The 22259-nt window shown below is 42.8% G+C and overlaps 1 protein-coding gene across 1 annotated transcript in view; it reads right to left on the bottom strand.

Moving 5' to 3' along the window:
• LOC130391260 (ADP-ribosylation factor-like protein 15) overlaps nt 1-20598 on the bottom strand; it is a 115148-nt gene extending 94550 nt beyond the window's left edge. Inside the window, exon 1 of the mRNA XM_056601297.1 lies at nt 20232-20598. Coding sequence (XP_056457272.1) covers nt 20232-20243 — 12 coding nt within the window. The 5' untranslated portion in view covers nt 20244-20598. The remainder of the gene's footprint in view (nt 1-20231) is intronic.
• Nucleotides 20599-22259: the final 1661 nt, after the last annotated feature.

Raw genomic sequence — 22259 nt, 5'->3', positions numbered from 1 at the left:
ACGGTGTACCCTTCTGGGGGTCAAACCCCCCCCCCCCCCCCACCACCGGATCTAAACCCGTTAATCTCACGCTAATTGTGGTGAGTTTGGGTAGGGAGGGGGGGGGTTCGCTTATTAAAATGGCCTCCACTCCAATCAGATACTGTCACCCCGAATTGTTTAGCCAGTCCGTTGGCTTTTGGAGCCATACTTTTGCACGTTACTTTCTTTTTCTTTTCTTGCCTCCCCACACCGCCCCATCAAAGCAAACTTCCCCAAAAACAACACTGTCTTGAAACGCTTATGTAACAGTAAATCAGAACCAGATTTCTGCCTTTGCTAGCTCAAAGCCCACCCAACTGAGGCTGTGGGAACATAATTCTTTTTCCTGAACATGTGATACAGGTGTCATGTGTTCTCAAGTACTTTTTATGTGGTAGGAACATCCTGGTGAACCACTGCCCTGTAACCCGGAGGTGTCAATTCTTAAATTGTGAGACGGCAGATATTCCCATGGCTATCATGAGTGACAGAACATGCATACATGTATGCAGATTCCTACATTTGCACAAGTGATTTGCACCTTCCCTTTCAAATGACCACACACATCATACATTCATTTGTCAAACAAGACTATAGACGCACCATGGTCAACTGTTTTCTGATATTAGAAAAACCCTATCCCTGCAAAAAATCCTTTGGGATTTAAGACACTGAGTGCAAGGCAATACGGTCAATTAATGACCTTAATGGCTCCATTATTAACTCCATTAAATGCAATAATAAATGCAACACTTTGTGTTAGTCTGACACCTGCTGGTTGATAGAATAGTTTCTCAGTGTGCCATTAAATAGTTTAAAACCGTAGACTAAGACAAGGAAACAATGCATTGCTTGCAACAACAAAATAAATGAAACAGGGAAAAAAATATCATTTGTATGAAACAATAGTTAAGGATTAAGAGGAAGCATGAATTTCAGGGGCTTATCTGTGCTAGTCACATACGACCAATAAGTGACGTTGATAAAATGTAAAACAGATGACCGTAGGAGACATTTAAGAAAACACACACAACACACAAACACACACACACACACACAAAACCCCCCTAACACACAAACACACAAACACACACACACACACACACACACACACACACACACACACACACACACACACACACACACACACACACACACACACTCAAGGCTGATGAACAGATGTGCTTATGGTAGAATTACGCAAGGAAAACTTTCCTTGGCAATTGTGCACAGAAGGAAACATTTACTTTATTAAAAACACAGGGGAAGGTGCACGAGGCCAACAGCCGCCACCGTCCACCACAGCTCTACCTGTGACTCTGAACTCCGCAAACCCAAAGCCTCGAGACCTCAGCCCAAGGATTTTACACTCTTGGGTCACCTGGGACAGAGGCTCTACCAAGAAAAGTCAAGCCCGGGATGGAATGCTAAACCAATCAACAAACAAACTCAAACAGCGTTCTCGTCACACGTACATCTGTGCAAGTGTTACGGGAAACTAATCGGAGCACAATCTAGGCCGGTGCGGTTTTGTTTTTGGTGATCGTTTTTAGTTTGTCAAATCCCACGAGCCGTGACATAGGATAATCTGAAAAATGCCATCAGACCCAACTTTATTCCCAGTTTAAAGGGTTTTATTATTCCATCTCTCAAGCTGCCTGGCACAAATGGGTACAAATGAAAAAGAATACAAAAAAAAACAGCAACAAATGAAAGACATGTTTGATCAATCAAATGGATTTCACTATCACCTCTTTGATGTCTGCCTAGCACTTGGCAGTATTCTGACTTCACCTCGGATACCCCAAAAACACAACCCCATCCTTCAGTCTGCCTTTCGGAATCATGCGCCTAGACACCATTGTTTTTCTGACATCATTATTCAAAAACAGTTAAAATCAACAACCATGAAGTTATGGAAGGAGAATATACCACTTTATTCAATGTGGCGGCTTAAAGCTAATCCAAAACCTCAAGCTCGAAGAGCTGACCATAAATGATGGTGTGATTGTTGAAGCAACCCATGCTTTGCTAATAACAATGAACAGTGGGGTGGCTATGAGTGGACTTCTTCAGACCTAATGATGAAGATGTGGAGGCATGGCAGTGGCCCTGAAGAGCTCATCACTGATGGAATGGCACCACCTAGTGGTTTTACCATATAAGTGAATCTCTAGAAGAGAAAAGGTACGCTGAATTTGTACCCTCACAGTCTGTTTTAAGAACAGCAAGACCTATACTCAAAGTAGCCACTCCTGTTTGACAAAAAAAAAAAATAATAATGAAATGAAATGGCACAATATGCGTTTGATTTCAAACGCTTCCTACGGGAGTTTTGTACTTTGTTGATGCATAATAATAAAAAAATACTTATAAAAAATAAAAAAACATAATAATAATTATATTAATTTTTTTTTGTATACATCGGTAGTCAAGGCGGGGGCCCTATTGCAAAGGCGGCCGCCTTAACCATACAGTGCTGGGGGGAACACTGCAGACATTGAGATAAGACTGGATATTAGTCTACCCCCGCAAAAGGAAGATTGGGCCTCGATTAACAATCCCCTGTAGCGACGGCAGACAGAGTAGCATCCCATCATCCTAGAGCTGGCGTTAGTGTTAGTGTTAATCAAAACCGTGGGCCAACAATAGATGGCGCCATTACACTTTCTTTCGTAATCTCCAACAACTGAATTTCCATCAGCTTGGTATGCATTATAACCATGCAAAACTACATCCATGAAATCGGAATCAAACTAAAATCATGAATCTAAATCCTTCGTTTTCTTGTGTGGGATATAGATCTCTATTTTACCCAACCTCAGCGGTTCTAGTAGGAAACCATTTGGGAGTGGCAGGTACGATTCGACATGAATTTATGTCAAGTCATGTTGTTAACAAGTCTATAAAAAAATATTTTAGGTGTTATAAATCTGTAGGTCTCATATATGGGATGGACTTCCCAGACAAACACTTTCAGCCTAAATAACGATCTTGATTGGCTCCATGTGCCAATCAAGATAAGCCGATCTAGCCTCCTCTTCCAGAAGAGTGCATGCATTAAACCTATAATCCGTCAAATTGTGGTCATTGTACCACTTTAGCACTTTACAGATGCATCATACTTAAAAGGCTACAAATGCTTCACTGTAAATAAGCTTATGTGCTTCCTTGAAAGACATGACTCAATCGTTGCAAAAATAGCATCCACATCCTCTACTACGACAATCTATTTTTTTCATTATTGTGTGAGAAGAATCAAACAACAAAAGTATTCTCTTATCCTTCTAAAAATATGGGCGAGGGGAAATTCCTGTTTAGGATGGGCCGGGGTTCTCCTCGTCTCTCATATCACAGAGGCTTTCATGGGCGGGCAGGAGAACTTGTTTGTAGCCCAGGAAGATTATGGGGACCAAAAAAGGGGACTCCATGTGACAGAACAGTTGCATTCAAGAGATCATTTAACAAGTGGATAGTTTGAAGACATTTCTGAGAGTAACACCTCCATATCATTACGACAGTCACACTCTCAATTTGATGGACAACTTTATTTCTGGCGTTTGATAAAAATAATAATATTGGGTAGAATAACACTGTCCAGAATAGTAGTTGGAACTCAATCTGCACTCAGTTACCATAATTAGTCAACCATCAGGGACTACAAACTCTATACAGTTGGCATAACTGTGTGGACTAATTCTATACACAACTAAGGCTGTTGTAGCTTATTTATAACTTGCAAAACTGTCACATTGTCATCGTGCCATGGAGCCACCACTGCTCCCCTTCACCCATGTGCGTGTCTGTGTCCGTGCGGTGTCAACCATAAAAAACTTAAAATTAAAGATACAAACAGAACAGGACAAGGCTGCCTGGTGCGGGCCTGGTAGCCATGCGTTGTCCTGAGCAAACTCGGCCTACGGTTGCCGGCCTGCGTGGCGGCCAGACAAAGGCCTCGACGTGGGCGGGCGCGGGTCGATCTCACGGCCGACACAACACTCACAGGAAGGGATTCATTGTTGTTTCCCGACAACACACAGTCAAAGTCAGGTTTATTTATATAGAGCTAGCCGTACAGGCACAGTTTGTGTCCAGAGAGCTTTGCAGGCCCAAGTTCAACCGCACCAAACACACCCAAGAAATCCCCCCGGAAAGTGGGGGAAAGGTACGGCCGAGCGTGCCACGGCTGCGGAGGGGGTGCCACGCTGGGCGGCGCCGGGGGGGGGGGGGGGGGGGGGGGGGGGTTGCCCCGGGTGATGTGGGGGAGCCGCCGTGGCACCAGGTCCGCTGGCTCGTCTGTAAAATGTGGGAATTATTCATGTCCCAGGATAAGGGCAACGACTGCTCCCATCCTGCCTTTCACGAACGAGGAAGCAGGCCGTGGGGGACGGGTACCACTCCTACGCTGGAGGAAAGGGAGCGCAACACACCACTCAATCTTCTGGCTTGCATAACAGGGTGCCATGCCAGAACCAGAGGCCTAATCATCCGTCTTAATTATGACCTTGGGGTGGTTTCGTTTTTCTGTTTTTTTACAGATAAAATACCTGGGTTGATAGGATGATAATGAGGATTTGGGGCAGGCATATCTTCTCCCCTCAGCTATGGAAAATGAAAGTCACTTTCTAATAGCATGATTAATTGCTTGATGACGCATTTCCTTTTATTTATTTTTTTCATTTCCTTCTCGAGATAAGAAGGACCTATAAATACGACTTCACCTGAGCAGAAAGGAAACAAACACAGGAAGACCACATATTGTGAAGAGTTCCATGGACCAAACGTGGAGATTCCCACACGCCTGAATAACTTCATTTGCATCGCGCCTGAAATGTTGTGACAATATGCAACTTAAAACCTCGGTCCAACATTACACGATTATTTTATGCATTCTGCGGTTCTCATTCATGTATTGGCTACAACATTACATTCAGACACTAACAGAAATAGCATTTGAGTAGAGAATTCTAGACAAATCCTTAGAAAACCTTGGAAAAATACCATTTCAAAATCAGATTGAACTATGATATTGTCTTATTGCTGTTGATAGATATATATATATATTGTAATATAATTATTAATTGTTACTTTTAACTAAAACTCATATCTGGAATAATAGGATAAAGCACAGAATAATGGAATAGGATGAATCCTACTTAGATTTAGAAGCAGCATCAAAGGAAGACAGACCATTCAAATGTTTCCCCCTGAGGCATAGCTACTCCAGACAACAGGAAAGACAAGAGAAACTTGTGTACATGAAGTGCTGGTGCGTGTGACAATCACAGCTTCAGACCGAATGTCACGGGGGTTGAAAGGCTAGAGGGGGGAGGTGGCAAGGTGGAGGGAGAAAAGACAACCATCTGTCAGTGTCAGGCCAACTAGGAAAGACCCAGTTGTCCTGGTGACCCAAGACTACGTAATGCTTCCCATGCAGCCTCAAAGCATCAATGACTAGAAGAAAATGTACTCACACCAATGATGTCAACAACCAATGATCCATATTTATGTTTAGTTTGTTATGCTGGTTTTGGTTGACGTTTTAGGCTTGGTGAATATGATAGTCGATCAGTATTATCAAGGCCGCCAATCAGTGGGCGTGATGAACTGCAGTAAATGTGCTTTTTATACTGGCTCATGATAGGCCCAGGTAGGCCCAAGACAATGTGATTTTCTGTTTGGGGCTTACAAATATCATAGGCCTATCATGAGCCAAGAAAAAAGGGGGCCAAGTGGCCACTTGACACCACAATTCCCCCCCCCCCCATCGACAACAGCAAAATGTCGGAAAATAATTTACACATCTTCATTGTAAGATCCCCTCTCAGTGGGCCTACGTAACCTCTCAGTCTCAGCCCAATGGCAGGTTAATGCAGGCCTGAGTATGATCAATATCATACAAAGACCGTTTATAATGGTTGTAAGTATACGTTTATAGTTTCTTTCTCGTCTTCACTCTTATTGATAGAATAATAATCTTGTTTAGTGTAAATCCTGCTACTTCGTAAAAGCGAAGAAGCAGTTTGGCTTGTGCAAGGTTGTTTATACTCGTTCAAGTTAAATGCAAATAGTAATACGCAAGGTAAGGTACTGCTTTGAGCAAAGCCCCATTGACATCAAGCGTTGGTAACTTGTGTTATGACTTTAACATAGTTTAACTAATGGCATAATTCTCCACGTTTTTGTATAAATTCTACTAATTCTATCAACTATTCATATGGTTTACAGGGAACACAATACAAACATGAAAAGCAAACATAACCTTTTGTAATGAAAAACCTGAGGACAGGAAGGTTCCTCAGCCAAAGATGGCGAAATAATACAGGTAGTTATAAAGTTATGAAAGTGAATGATCTGCTACTGATGGCTGATTGTGATTGGTAGAGAAACACTCCTTTATTTAAAGTCCTTGCCAATGAAAAAACGGATTTAAGGCAATCTGATACCTAGCCAATCACAAACTGGAAGCAAGAATTTCTCGACTATCCAAGTATACCAGACTCCAATGTGGTCAGAAGCTAGTTCAAAATTAAGAAAAACAAGGGTTTTCAGGCAGGTTCAATTTAAAGAAAACTGATTACAGTTTTAGTAGCGAGTTTTTAAAAACAAAAATCTGTTGGAAAAGTACTTGCGTGGGGGTCACAGGCAGATCTGGGTAGGACAGCCATTTTCCACTCCATTGAGGGCATAATGAGGTGACCATTGAGGGCCTAATGTTTTCTTTTATGTCCTTTAATTCATTCGACACCATGCCGGGTCAAGGTCCACCAAGCAGTAGACATGGAGAAAACAGACACCCCACAGTCAGTTCTTATATAAACGTCCACACAAGATTATGATGTGTGGAGCCTCCCACACAACATGGAGCATGGGCGAAAGAAATATGCATGCAATAATCACATAGTTAGTTACATTATATAACCTGGTTTCCACCAAGTAAAGAAGAACTCCACATAGGTTAACTTCATTTAATATACTATATATATATAATACTTTGATTTGAAATAATATATTGACTTTCGGATGCAGAGTAGAGTGTGACATCAAAGATTGAAACATAATCTATGTGGTTGACTTGAAATCGGAAGGTTGCTTGTTCAATCCCCGTCTCCTCCAAGTGTGTGGAGGTGTCCCTGAGCAAGACACATAACCCTATCCCGAAGGATCTGGCTGTTGCCTTGCATGGTTGACTCCGCCATTGGTGGGTTGATGTGTGGCGCTTTTAATATAAGCGTCTGCTAAAGGCGTAAAATGTAATAGTAATGATAGGGTTGGTTGAGTACTTGATAAAGCTCTTTCCTAGGATTATACCATAGAAGGACTTGACTTCAACCACCTCTGTAAACAATACTGATTAGTGAGTACAGTATATGGCACTATGAATCATTCCTTCGAGTCCATCCACTAGTTTAATCAAAATGTAAGTTTAGACATGCTAGCCAGAGGGCTCTAACGTGTGTAAACACCATGATTGCAGCAGGTCCAGACGGCGTATCTTAAGACGGCAAATACTTAACACCTGCGTTCATCAACTAGCTCCAGTGTTCACCAGAATATTCAGCTTCTCCCTTGCCAAGTCTGTGGTCTCAGACTGCTTCAAACATCCACGATTGTCCCTGTGCCTAACAATAGTCCTCCAAACCTGCTTGAATGATCACCTACAGATGGGCCTCACCTCAGTGGTCATCAATTGCTTCGAGAGGCTAAGGATTGCGTCACTGCCTTCCTCCCTCGTACCGCGGCCCCCGCTGCAGTTCACATATCGGCCCAACAGATCCACGGATGATGATAGTGTTTCATGTTCAGCAGCACACACACACACCACACTTTCTCATCTTGACAGCCAGAAGGGGGGGCGATGTGAGACAGCTGTTTATTGATTACAGGTCAGCCTTCAGCACCATAGTGCAACCGGACTTGCTGGTAAGTAAGCTGATTGAGCTGGGACTGAACAGCCTCCTGTGTGACTGGAACGTGGGCTTCCAGCTCTTCAACCCCCCGACACTGCAGACAGGCGACCCTGAGGGATGTGTCCTCAGCCCCCTACTGTTCTCATTTTTCTTATGATCCAGCTTTGCGCAGCAGAAACGGTCAAACTCTATCTTCTTGAACAAAAAATGTCCCACCAGCCCACAGCACCAGATGAACAAGAAAATAAATACCCTTAACTCCCTGTGCGAGTTCCCAAAAAGATCGCACACAGAGAAACCCAGTGCTGACATCAATAAAAGGTGAACCGACCCAACGTGCGTCACCCTCGGGCACGGAAAGCGAGAATTTAGAACAAAGCCCCCCACGCATTAACCCAGAAAGACTTTGCCGAATAACGTAAACATAATGAATCGACAGCCAGCTTCTCTCATCGGACACGCCTCCAAGATGTTATGATCCAGCTCTGAGACAACAGCAAGTAATGGAAGGCTGCACTTGTGGGGAATCCAACAAAAGAAAATAAATTTCAGTTTAACAAACATAACTCAATAACAAGATTTATCAACAAGATCATAATTCAATGTACACTACGCTTAACAGCAGATCATAAGTGGGCTCCCAACACAACGAGGGTGCCAGGACAAGGGGAACATCGACTGCCAAGAAGGGACAGGATTTATGCAATCCTGGGCAGTGCTTAGCTAGCTGCCCAATGCCATAATGACCACGCAGGAACCAGGGCACTGAATGGCCACGCATGCGCACACGCACACGCACACGCACACGCACACGCACACGCACACGCACACGCACACGCACACGCACACAGGCAGAGGCCCTTGGCCGTCCCACTTTAGACCCCTGATTTAGTGGCATGGTTAAGGTCCATCTCAACCATCAGGACAACAGCCTCCTCATGAATGTCCCGAAAAAACAAGGAGCCGATTCTGGACTTTAACAGAGCACAACAACACAGGAGGTCCAACGCCACTGTGGATTAATGGGACTCCTGCGAAGACGGTGAGCTGAGCAGTTATATACCTTTGGAGTCCCCATCACAGAGGATCTGACATGGTGAACATACACAGACACTTAGGTGGGAGAGGAGAGGCAGCGCTTTCACCACCTCAAGCAGCTGAAGAAATACAGACTCCTCTTTGGAGCCTCCAGTCCCCTCCCTGTAGGACCGTCCTACACCAGGAGGCCCAGAACCAGATCCAGTGGGATCATGAAGGATCCTCCCCAACCCAGAGAGACTGAGACAGAGCTTCCTTCCCCAGGCCATCAGGACTGTGAACATTGATCTCAACAGGGGCCCAACCAAGCTCACACTGCATCTCGCACTGCCACAGACAGCCTGCCACGCACACACTGCCACACCCACGCACACGTTGCCACGCACACGTTGCCACGCACACGTTGCCACGCACACGTTGCCACGCACACGTTGCCACGCACACACTGCCACGCACACACTGCCACATACACGCTGCCACATACACGCTGCCACACAAACAAACTTTCCTGTTTGCCTTTGTGTTTTGTGGGTTGTTTATTTCTTCCCATTTCTCATTGTGATTGTGATTTGCACGTCGGCCCCAGTGCTGTCACATGTATGCTCTGCCTGAATTGTGTAGATATTTTTTTGAATTAAAATACGTTAACTAGTTTACATTTAAATATAAATCGAAAATGCTGCGCTTTCTTGGTTTCTCAATAGTGTTGCAAAAGTAAAAAGCTGTTCCAATGACCTTTGTCAAGCGGAAATTCAGTTGAATGTGTGACCTATCACTGGTTAAAGTTATAGATTTACTAGCAGAAATAATTTAAAAACCACATTCCTATTCAGTTTACACACACTCTGATTTAACCATAATGGAAAAAATGTATCGCAGCAAGGGGCAAACCTTTAGTAATCTTTCGCTTTATGAGTCTACTTTATTATTTCTGTATTCAAAATCATTAGCATTTATATATCATAAACTGGAGTCTTCACAGATGCCTGATTTAGTCCTCAAAATGAACGACATCAGTCTAGCGTAATGTTGTCTTCCTCACAGACAATTGTCACAAACACCTGCAGGCTGTATGCTTCACGGAAATAATTTGGCTTGAATAAGACATTGGATGAAGCTTTCACATGTACTTGATTTGACTTTCCAACTAATCTTTGATCAAATATTCTTTGAGAAAAGGGTAATCTAATTAGGTCAGGAATCAGCAATCAAATCTGGAACCCTTGAGGCGGTTTGTATAGTTACACCGTTGGGACAATTCAGTTATGTAATCTGGCATGACATGATCGGGATATCATGACTTTTTATATATTTTTTATATATTTTTGCATGTCAAAATAAATGCATAAAATGTATATTTATTTTTCATTTGGGCACAAAATGCATATAAAAAAAACAGTTTCCTGAAACAGCAGCATAGATTAAAGCCCAAAAAAACACAAACAATGAGTGCAACACCACCAGTGGCAAAAATAATCACAGGTTTAGCTGACCCTGTTCTCCCTGCATCGCCTCATTTAAAAAATAATAATAAACGTGCTTGTTGCTAGGTACCATAGTCTCCTTTCTGGACAAATATATGAACAACCGCCCTACTCTTTTTTTTCAATCATTGTCTATTTGTAATTTGCAGCCCTGACCCCCTTTGCTCCACCTTAAAATTGTGTAAGACTCCCCCTCACTCAGCAGCAAGCACTCTCCCCATTCACCGACAACAGAGCAGCGGCTCCTCCAAACACACACACACACACACACACACACACACACACACACACACACACACACACACACACGCACACACACGCACACAAGCAAGCACGCTCGGACGCTTCACAACAGAGCGGCCGTTGGACCGCGACGTCACCACCAGCCACCATTCGCCTCAACATCACAACACCTGACACACTCCCTCGGACGAACGGTAGGAAAGACGGTCCGCTTACCGTGTAGAACCCAATCCTGCATAACGCCAGGGCGAGCTGCGTGTGCTCCGACATTGTGCTCGGCAACAAGCGTTACCCCCGGCAACACGCACGCCAAGAGCGAGCCCCTTGAGTAATTGACTGTGAGGAGAAGGAGGATCAGGAGCGGGGAAGCGCTACGATTGCCAGTCAACAACATGAGAATAGGCTACGGCCAGCTCCACGGTTTAGTAGGGCTCCGCTGGCCAAAGACTGGTCCCTTTACCCTCACCGGAAGAGGTCAGGAGGAGAAGGCTCCTCTTTGGGCGAGATTTCTTCTCACATTCATTCATAAAAATAAAGAAAAGCCCTCCTCTTACTCGGGAGGGATCTCACAGGCTCAGCCCGGGGTAGAGATTAGGTTGTCGGAATCTCTCCCCGTGCAGATTCAAGAAGTCTGTGATAAGGCACCGGAATTAGACTGCAAATTGGATTAGCCACCACTACCCACCCAGCAGGCTATATGTTTGTTGACAGAGCCATTTATGGAAGGACACACACACACACACACACACACACACACACACACACACACACACACACACACACACACACACACACACACACACACACACACACACACACACACACACACACACACACACACACACACACACACACACACACACACACACACACACACACGATGACTCATCCCGTCCAGCCTGCAGAAATGGAAAAGTGATGTTGATATTATGTATTCCATTTCCACAGCGAAGAGTAGCGTCCATTTGCAACAGGTGCATTATCCATGGACATGGAGGGAGCAGTACAAAGCACCATTAGGCTGTCTTTAATGTACCGTGCTCATTAAAAGGATACCATCTCCTCCTATGTGGACACGGTCCTAATGACCTCAAACTGTCTAGGTAGGGAACCATTTGATATACTGTTCAGAGTATGTCACACAGTCATTGGCCATACGCCTCTCAAAGAGGGGGTTAGGCTGGAAAAAAAAGACTGCCCTAAAAGAGCCGTCTTATAATGGGTCAGGTTCACACTCTGAAAGTAAATCTTCCCTTCAGATCTACCATCGGAGCCCGCTGGATACTTTTGATGAATCACCAATACACATTGATAGAACCGGAATGAGAGTTACAATGGAAAACCAAACGGCCCGGGACTGCATCTTATTTGCAGTTATGAATATAATCATTTTACTAACTACTTCAACTATCACCTCGCTGGCTAATCACAGAATGTTTTGTGTAATCGGTGTGTACTAATGGGCTTGAAATGTTCATTAAGGATGTCTCCTTTTTAGGATAAAAGGAATACATTAAGTCATTTTTTTTTTGATCTAAGGAGTTGGATTAAAAAAACGTATGCAAATCAACGTCCTTGTAAATCAAGGAAAACATTGATTTACCCTCATCGTTTCAAGTTTAACTGTGTTAGGTCAGATTACCTACGTAGGGAGCGACAGATATCTTCTGATCCTCATATGACCAGAAGGTTATATCAGGCACGGTGGCCCAAATCTTGTTTCCCATGGCAACTATGTAACCGTCACTGTCCAAAGCACATCCTTGCAGAGAACTGAGGACATAAGAAACCCTTTTGGATTGATGCTCTGTTTAGATTATCGTTATGTGGCTGGAATACTCGGATTAAATAGTTTAAATATTAAATATCTCTGAAGGCAAAATTATTGCTTGTATAAAAGATGAATATGAATGCTTTGCTGCTGGATTTCAATCGCAGTTGATTTAGGGAATGCATGATTCACAACGCCAGTGTTTTGGACTCAATAAATGCAGAAATGCACACTAATGTTCAATAGAAGTGAAATAGATAAAGACAACAGATGATAAAGGTGTATGTTCCACTTGTTTCATGACCCTGTGTATTTTTGATGATAACTAAGGAATGTTGGGTAAGGAAATGAGGAAAGCCAACAACAAATTGCATCTGAGGAACAGGAGGAGTTAATCAAATAAATAAAGAGCTAATTAATTTGTGGTTTAAATTACAAATGATTTATCCATAAAATATGCAAGGCAAGGCAATGCAACTTTATTTATATAGCACTTTTCATACACAAAGGGCCAAATGCAGGCCATTCTTTATTTATTTCTGACCATACCTAAATATTGGAAGGACATAGTGGCCACCTCTAGTTTCTTCTGCTTTCCTTCTGCTCCATTATTTTTTTGCAGAGGAAATACAAAAGAATATAACATTAGAAAAAGCGTGAGAACAACGCTGTAACCTTGTTGTGCTTTCTGTTGAACTGAGCTTTGTACCACACCCCGAGGGGGTCAGATTGGGTCTCAGTCCAACAACACACAATAAGGTTCATGTAACCCATTTTATCCAAACACAGCGATTACTGCCAGGGAAAAAAACACTCCCTGCTATTCCAGACCACATCTCACTTTGTTCAGCCTCTGCGACACAAAATAGTGCTCATCAATTCTTCCAAACTATTAAGCTCCTGACCTGTACCGAAATGCATTCACTGTTGTTCAGTTTTACCAATTTTGTCCAACATAGCAAGACCAACAGAGAAATTATTGAAAGTGTATCTAAAATTGGTCCTGAACACAACAAGTGCTTGTCACAAGGTTAAATCATATTATCCATGTAGGCATATGACCCCCGTCATATTTATACATGTGCCGAAAATCACAGCTTATCTTCAAATCAAGGGGTACCGTAGATGTTTACTGTTTCGCCAGAACACTACTTCCCCGGGATCCTGTGGGGGTACATGATTTGGGGAATCTAGTGGGCAAACATAAAGCCACAGGCGATGTCTGGTGGCATGACAACTGAAGAACATGCATGTCAGTGGCTGCTGGTGGTTTTTAAAGTGAGGGAGGAAGGACTGCGCGCTTGGTTGCCATTGGCCTGCTTGCACAGTTAGTGGCGTATGGTGACATACGTATGTGAGACTCAAGTTGTTTAAGGTTGTTTTGATGAACTACAAAATAGCAGGGAGGGATAATAATGTGAATTGATACAAATCCACCAGTGGCAGCATTGTACTTTGAAAGCTGGTGGGCAGCATGTCTTGGACTACAAGGGCAGAAGGAAAGGATGCAAAGTCAAATATAGTTGCAAGCAACCATGAAGGGTGGCCTACTGTATGACCGTTTGAACGTATGACCATCAGTATGACTGACAGAATGACTGCATGACCAACAGCATGACCGTATGACAGTCTGACCGACAGTATGAACTATGACCCACAGAATGACCGTATGACCGACAGAAAGACCGACAGAATGACTGTATGACCGACAGAATGACTGTAAGACAGTCTGACCGACAGCATGACCTATGACCTACAGTATGACCTATGACCTACAGTATGCCTATGACCTACAGCACGACAATATGACCGACAGTATGAACGTATGACCGACAGAATGACAAAATGACCTACAGTATGACTGACATAATAACCATATAACCTACAGTATGACTGTATGACCTACAGCATGACCGTAGACAAAGGCAGATTAGCATAAATTTTGAGAAATAGAAGTCTTCCGTGCGTGGAGGTATGGTGAGCTTGGTCGGTAATCGGTATGGTGGTAACATTGCATTAGTATGCTACGTAAACAGAGTTTGACCACCCCCTACTGACTTTCACTCTCGGTGCCCGAATGGAAGTGAATGAGGCTATGTTTACTTTATGAATTGTTTCGAGCGGTGATTTTTTTTTTTTATCTAGGCCGAGATGAAATTCTGCATCCATTGTACGATTTAAAAATGTATTTTGAATTCTTTCCTCGGAAGGGCAACGTGAGTCGAGGAGGGCATATGGGCAGTTGCCCGGGCAACCTGAGCACAGGTGCACGTCCCTGTATTTAAGGGGATTAATTCATTACAGTAGTATGGGCAATCTACATTTTTTATTCTCAACAATGTCAATGCCTCCCTCTCCTCACTGGAGAAGCCTCCACTGATGTATGTGTCACACACACACACACACACACACACACACACACACACACACACACACACACACACACACACACACACACACACACACACACACACACACACACACACACACACACACACACACACACACACACACAAATGTATGTGTTACACATATACACACACATAAATATATGTATGTGTTACACATACACACACACAAACACACACACATATATAATATAGCTATGTTTGAATTAGTGTATAACCCCAGGGAAACGGTTGTGTTTTCGTTACCTTTGAATAGGCCCAAAGGGAGCAGTTCCTCTTCCACAGTGCTACTACAGTAGCCAAGACTAGACTCGGCTCCAAAGAGTATGCAATTTTAATTAACAAGGATAATCACCATCTCACTTGTAAGCTATAGTTGTATTGATAGTTTTAGTTGACACATAGTTGTACAGGGTATATAACTGGATAGAATTTAGAGATCTGTTAAGGAATCTCTTCCCTTGACTCTCGGATGCTGCCGTCAACGCTAACATAATTTAGGAGGGGGGAGGGGGTGTTCAGTCGCCTTCCCCTTACCCCTTCAAAACAAGGGGGAGGGGTAAGGGGAAGGGGTAAGGGGTAGAAATGGGATTGGGCCTTAATCTTACACACTCTCCCCTGGCCATCACCACCGGAGTCGCTGGTTGCAGCCCTGATTACAACGCAAATCCTTCAGAGGGCTTTTAATGGGCCTATCCCACAAATGTTATGTAACCTAGAGAGTGTCAGATGAGGGGAAAAGCACACACTCGCTGTTTAACCATCTAGCTCAAAGTAACCACATATTCACCGCCGCTGACATCAACCGAACCATTCCACACCCCGTGTATATGGAACTCAAAATAGTTCAATCTGTATGAATAACAACTTGCCTGTTCTCGGTTTTGAGCTTTAAGCTTAACAAAATCAGGTATACCACTGTTTGATAGGATGGCCACGCACAGACACCCCTTAGGCAATCAACAGAAGATGCTAACTGAAGAGCCATCAACACTCTCCACAGACTCACAAGAATTACACAAATCAATCGGTTAGGAAACCAGGAAAACACCTGAGGCTCAGAAATGCTGTGCAGCTTGAACCTGTAAACCCTGGGGTTGGGGGCCAAATTCCTGCCAGGAATGGAATGGGTATATTTTGGCTTGCCTTAACCCAGGTCAAATCCCTTCCCATGGCCTCAGCTTATTGAAAGCGTATTGGTTGGATTTAATACAATTGGAATTACAAACATGTCTTGACTGTTGAAAACTAAAATTGCAAATGTACACCATTATATTATGATTGTAGCATGGGTATATAAATTTAATTTGAAATACATGGATTTTAGGCAGATGAAAAAAAGAAAGAAAAGCTTTGTGTCCAAGGGTTGGACATTGAAAGTCCAACCCCTTGCCAGACACAACTGCCCCAAATTGCATTACCATCCTCGAAGATAACAGATTGTAAACCACTACCAGCCACCGTAGGCCTATGCACATCTCCTTCTTGGCTTTCGACAGACCTTTTCCCTACAGCATCAAAAATCACAGTTACATTTTATACCACTTTACTGTGTCAGTGAACGTCCACCTTAAGTTTCACTACATTAGCAGCACTTTGTCTACATTGTCATTTGGGTCAAAAAGGGTCACTCCATTTTATGTCATGTTGACAAGAGCTGTGTGATCCTGCACTGACATTGGAAGGAAAGACAAGAGACAAAGGATAACTGGGGGACGTTTCAACCTTTATCCAAATTTCCAATCATTTCGGGTTATCTTGCAGCCGCGAACGGGGTAAAATTGCTGAAGACCTTGTGCTCCATACTGGACCAACTATAATTGTTCACCGCATTACGACTTCATTTTTGTAACCAAAATGATAAGAAAATTGGGTCTTATTAAAGTTATCCTTAATGATTTGAGGTTGGGCAATTATTGAACCGGGAAAGCAAACCAATTTGATTATGCGTGTTTAATAAGCATAAGGAATATTAACCAATCAATTTTTTAAAAAAGAAAGAGCAGACATAACCTTCTATTTCAATATTAAAATTTTTTACGATGCAATAAATAAATTCATAAATGATTTCCAGCAGAGCTGGAAACCCGACACAGGATTTGTTTCGATCCTTCAATTAATTGGATCTAACTCATAACAAAACAAGGCAGGTTACCAGATTTACAGCCAATTACGGTAAAGTAACAGAAGCAGGTTGAATGGACAGGTGTGATAAACCCATAGGCCAAAATTAATCCAACCATAAAATTTGACAAGGACCGACGAATTTAAAAAGAATGGATATTAAACAGATTCACCTCCATAAAAAGTTCGAAAGCTGGGCACTATAAGTACCCTTAGGTGTCTAAACCCTTTTCGCCATTGCAGAACTTTCCTGTCGACATTGTTTCTATTTGTTTACATTGATAATTTCTTTCCCTTTCCCATGATAAATATGGAATGGAATTCCTCTGTCTTAAGCCTCTGTTTCATATATTTGATTCAGATTATACTGCACATAATAGGGCCCTCTGAGCAACAATTATACTAGTCGACTTACAGGGGGACATCCAGTCCACATAACTGACTGTGGCTAAGACAGGAGCAGAAGCTAGGACCTGATCTGAAATTCAAACTGATGCAAACATAGCATGACACCTCAACCAGCTGTGATGGTACACAGTCATCAAAAAGTTGTACATATTATGCTTGTCAGCATTTTTTACATTTCAAGCCGCTATTGACATGAACGAGCATGTATTCCCTTTCGCTTTCGTTCACGTAATAACACACATTTTAAGCTTCCATCCTCCACACTAATGTTTGCACACACACACACACACACACACACACACACACACACACACACACACACACACACACACACACACACACACACACACACACACACACACACACACACACACACACACACACACACACACACACACACACCAGAGTGCATTGGAAAGAAAAGCAGAATGGAGAATCTAAAGCAGGATGGTGTCAGACTAAATGTAATTTGCATTGATTTCCTACTTAGGATTCGGTTCAGTGGAACAGAATGGAGGACTCATCTGTGGCGTATATTATTGTCTGGATGGTTATTATCACTGAATCGAGGCCATCCTGATTTGCAGTCCACATAGCAAGGGTTTTTCTTCATGTATTTGACGAATTAATGTTTTATCAAAGCGCACTGAAAAGATTAGGCAGATGTTATGCGATTAAGGCATCTCCTCCTTTGGTCAGTTAGCAGACTCTTTCAGTGTTTGTGCATTGTATTAGAAACAAAATGTTATGCACAGCACGTGTGTGGCTACAAGTGCTTATATGATACAGGTTGGTGTAGGGCTGTAGGCCTACATACAAGAGCTACAATGGGAAAGACATGGGCTATACCACACTTTACATAAAATGAACCATGCCACAGTCAGCAACCTAGCACAAAGGCCCACTACAGGTAATCAGCACACAAGTGAATGTTTGGCAGAGTGTCAACTACTTTCCCTATGGCCTTTTCCTCTCCCACTGCTTACTGAACACAACATACTCGGGCGTTGTCAATCCATACGCCTCTATTTATGGAGGGCTCATCTGTGAAGTATATTACCGTCTGTCCTCATCGTTGGATGGTTGTTATCACGGAATCAAGCTGAGGCCATCACTATTTGGATTCAACATTGCACGCGTTTATCTTCCTTCATTAGATAAAGAAAAGTTGTATGGCACACTAAAAAGACTAGGCAGATGCTGTGGGAGGAACACAGCATTAAGGCTTCTACTCATTGAGTAATTTAGGCTCCAAAGGAATTTATGAAGGAATGATGATTTTCTTGATTTTGAATGATGATCTTAAATGAGCAGACAGGCTTATGCTCATGGATCTCTTCAGGTAGGCTGCGGCACCAGGGATCGAAACAAACCCTGAACCATTGGGTAGGGAGTTACGTCACCCTTACCACTACTCGATCCTGCCCTGACCAAGTGGTGAGGGCTCCAGCCACCGGCTTAAACATCTTATGGAGATCTCTGGTACATGCTGTACATGTTGTCTGTTTGTGTAATTAAGTAAGGCGGCTGCATCATAGCAAAAGCTGGCACCAGAGCTGAAGGCCTATCTCAGTACAGCAAATGGGTTTTTCTTTATCACCCTTTATCGCATAGCAGTAAAACAGCATCAATACACAACGGCAAATGGCACTGAACCAGCAAGCTGCTTGCTGCTTTCAGTCAAATGTGATGGTATAAGGTTTTTATAAAACAGGCAGCATGAGGAGGCATGGCTGAGTAAATACGGTTAAAGTAATGTTTCTTGAAATATTACTGATTTGGCTTTGGATAGAGAATGTTTGGAGCCTGTAATGTGGGCCATGTCTCTCCAGGAGGCAAGTCTAGAGCCTGTTGAGCTTCTGACCCCTGGGACCAGAGCAAGCGCTAAACTCTCTGACAGGACAGCTGTGCTCCGGTGACACAGTGGGCCGGATCTTCAGAAAAGCTTTTATCCGTCAACCGTGAGCATTTGCTTGTTATGGGAGATTGAATGTTGCTAATGTCTGAGAAGATGGTCCATTCCATTAGGTGTACATGTGTTAGGACTTCTAAAAAGGTTTTCAGTTTTTATTAGAGGAACATCAATCAAATTTGTATTGATGTGTTACTACGGCTCAGTAATTACTTACTAGGTACTACAATTTACATTGAAGACTAGCTGATAAAACTGGATTGACAAATTCCTGCGAATACATTGTATTATCTACCAACTCCCTGGGAAAGCATATTGCTGTAACTTCCTTTCTATTATTGTACTGTATAGCTGAATCCATCCCTTAGGTATGGACAATGGCCCAAACCCGTAATCAGCCATAGCCTGCCCACAACCCACGATACTGGGAGTTGTAAATCTGCTGGCAGTGCCACTGACAAACAAAGCCAAGACAGATGTTGTAATGCCACATGCATTGCCCTACATTGATGGCTAATTCATCCCTCGAACTCAACTGAATGGGGTCATCTTTTCTCAAGGTAGCCCAACTATTGGACATAATGTAACTAGCTTCAGGAGCAACTAGCCTCACCTCAGCAAATATCAGCAACTCTCTTACATATTTAGAATAGTAATTTGCAAAACTCAAGAGTCATCACGAAGATACTCGATCGGCCAACACCTACATTGAAGATAGCAAGACGACATTGCCACATGTTGTCATAATAGGAAAGAGGAGGTTTTGTAACACGAATGTTGCCTTGTATACCTGGCTGGTATCCACACCTGAATGACATTCTGCTGGAAGATCCCTACAGGCAACAGAGGTGACGACAAAGCAGATCTCCCATCGGAATCGCAACGGCAATGCAAGGCGAAAATATTACTTACCAGATAATCCATGTATTTAGGTCCAGTTGCAGCTCCACTGATTAGTTTCCAATAATTCCGATAGTTTGCTTTGGCAAGTGCAATTGTAATAGATGTAAGCACACGACGCTTTGTATTCCCCGCCTTTCGAGGAGCAGAACAACAATAAAATCAGCTTTAGGTTAAGATTAGAAATAGAAGCCGTCGCTTTCTGCTAAACTATACATCCGGCTAATGGTACAGCACCCAAACCACGTGCTGAATAACGGCAATAACGACTGGTTAGTTGTTTTTTTGTGAATAAAGACCCTCTCGCCCACCGGCTGAGTTCTAGTTTTATCACACAACATCAGTGAGTGTTTGGTTGAGGAAACTATGAAGACTACAACGCTACGTCATTCAGAACGTACTAGCGCGTAGCGTGGTCACATGACCAAACACATGGTCCCTATTTTCATTCTGTAAAGGGGACGCTGCATGTATCGTTTACCTGTCTATATCTAAAGTCATAGGTTGTGCTTTTTGACTCAATGTATGAAAGATGCAATTTAAAATAATTGTATAATATTTTTTTGAGGCACAGTATCAATGTAACCATTTTTTTAACCCACACATAAAATAAGGCCTATTATATATCACAATTTATGGCATCAAATGTAAAGATTGAATAACCATACTGTAAATGCTCAAGATGTGTCTCTCCATTTTTTTATTGTAGCTACTGTAGGGATAATACTGAAGGCCACATATACACGTAGTACAAATAAATGGGCTCTCGGCCTACTATAACTAACATCTCACTGTACACATTAAATGGCTTGGTTTTGGCGATGATTTACATAGGCTACGCAATATTAGATACATTAGCCTCGTGTGAGTTTATAGTTGTAGGATTAATGATACTATTTTAGGATTAAATATTATAACAACACTGTACGTAACCCATCCTCCTCCTAATCATTGAGCCACTGCTTTTTGTGATTGCTGACCTCTGGTGGTTTGATGATTATAATTTCCTTTGTGATCTTTAAATTGTGTATCGTCTGACCATTCACGATGGTTTTGTATCTCCGAAGTGTATAGCTAAATGAATAAATATTTATTTTTACGTTTATCAGAATCCAATTGTTGTTCATCAGAATCAAGATTTATCAAGACAATTAAATTTAAATTAACTGTTATGAACACACACCAATAGCCACAAGACGGCAGCATACTACTTTATCTGAAGAATGGAGAATTCACACCAAAGAGGAGCGAGAGAGAGAGAGAGAGAGAGAGAGAGAGAGAGAGAGAGAGAGAGAGAGAGAGAGAGAGAGAGAGAGAGAGGAGAGAGGAGGGGGGGGGGGGGGGGGGGGGGGGGGGGAGAGTGGGAGAGAGAGAGAGGGGGGGGAGAGAGAGGAGGGGGGGAGAGGGAGAGAGAGAGAGAGAGAGAGAGAGAGGAGAGAGAGAGAGAGAGAGAGAGAGAGAGAGAGACTATTTCTTTTTAACAAACTAAATTCCCAGACTATTTCTCTATTATAAACGTTTGTTTCACACACATATTTAAAAGAATGATGGTTTTAAGAAAGGTTTTTTGTTGACTTTTGTGAAATTGTTTTGCAAAATGCAGTACCTTGCACATAAATGTTGCCTCATAGGCATATTCGTGTCGTCTGATTCATCGTGGTTCGTAACTGACAACATTCAAGCTCCTCCCTCTGGTTATTCGGTTCCTTGCTGTTGCACAGCGCTTCACTCGGCTGAGAGAGGATCCTGAAATGGAGCGTTATCCCGGTCAATCACCACACAATTTCCGGCCTCTTCCTTCCCTTGAGTTATGTACGGTAGTCCCGGAGCGAGAATAAGCAAAACACGAAAAGAAGAACAACGACAAGGGGAAAATAAAAGCAATATCTGAAACATGTTACGGATATAGATATTCCTTTATCCCTCGTCTTTTGCATCTAAACACATGTAACATAAAGTCCCGCCTTCTATCTCTCCAATAAACGCCCATTTGGAGCATAGCGTTGCATGCTTGCTGTGGTGAGTTGAGAGCGCCTGGGA

The sequence above is a fragment of the Gadus chalcogrammus genome, chromosome 11 (assembly GCF_026213295.1).
Source record: "Gadus chalcogrammus isolate NIFS_2021 chromosome 11, NIFS_Gcha_1.0, whole genome shotgun sequence".
NCBI classification, from domain to species: Eukaryota; Metazoa; Chordata; class Actinopteri; order Gadiformes; family Gadidae; genus Gadus; species Gadus chalcogrammus.
This window is presented reverse-complemented; position numbering and strand designations above follow the sequence as displayed.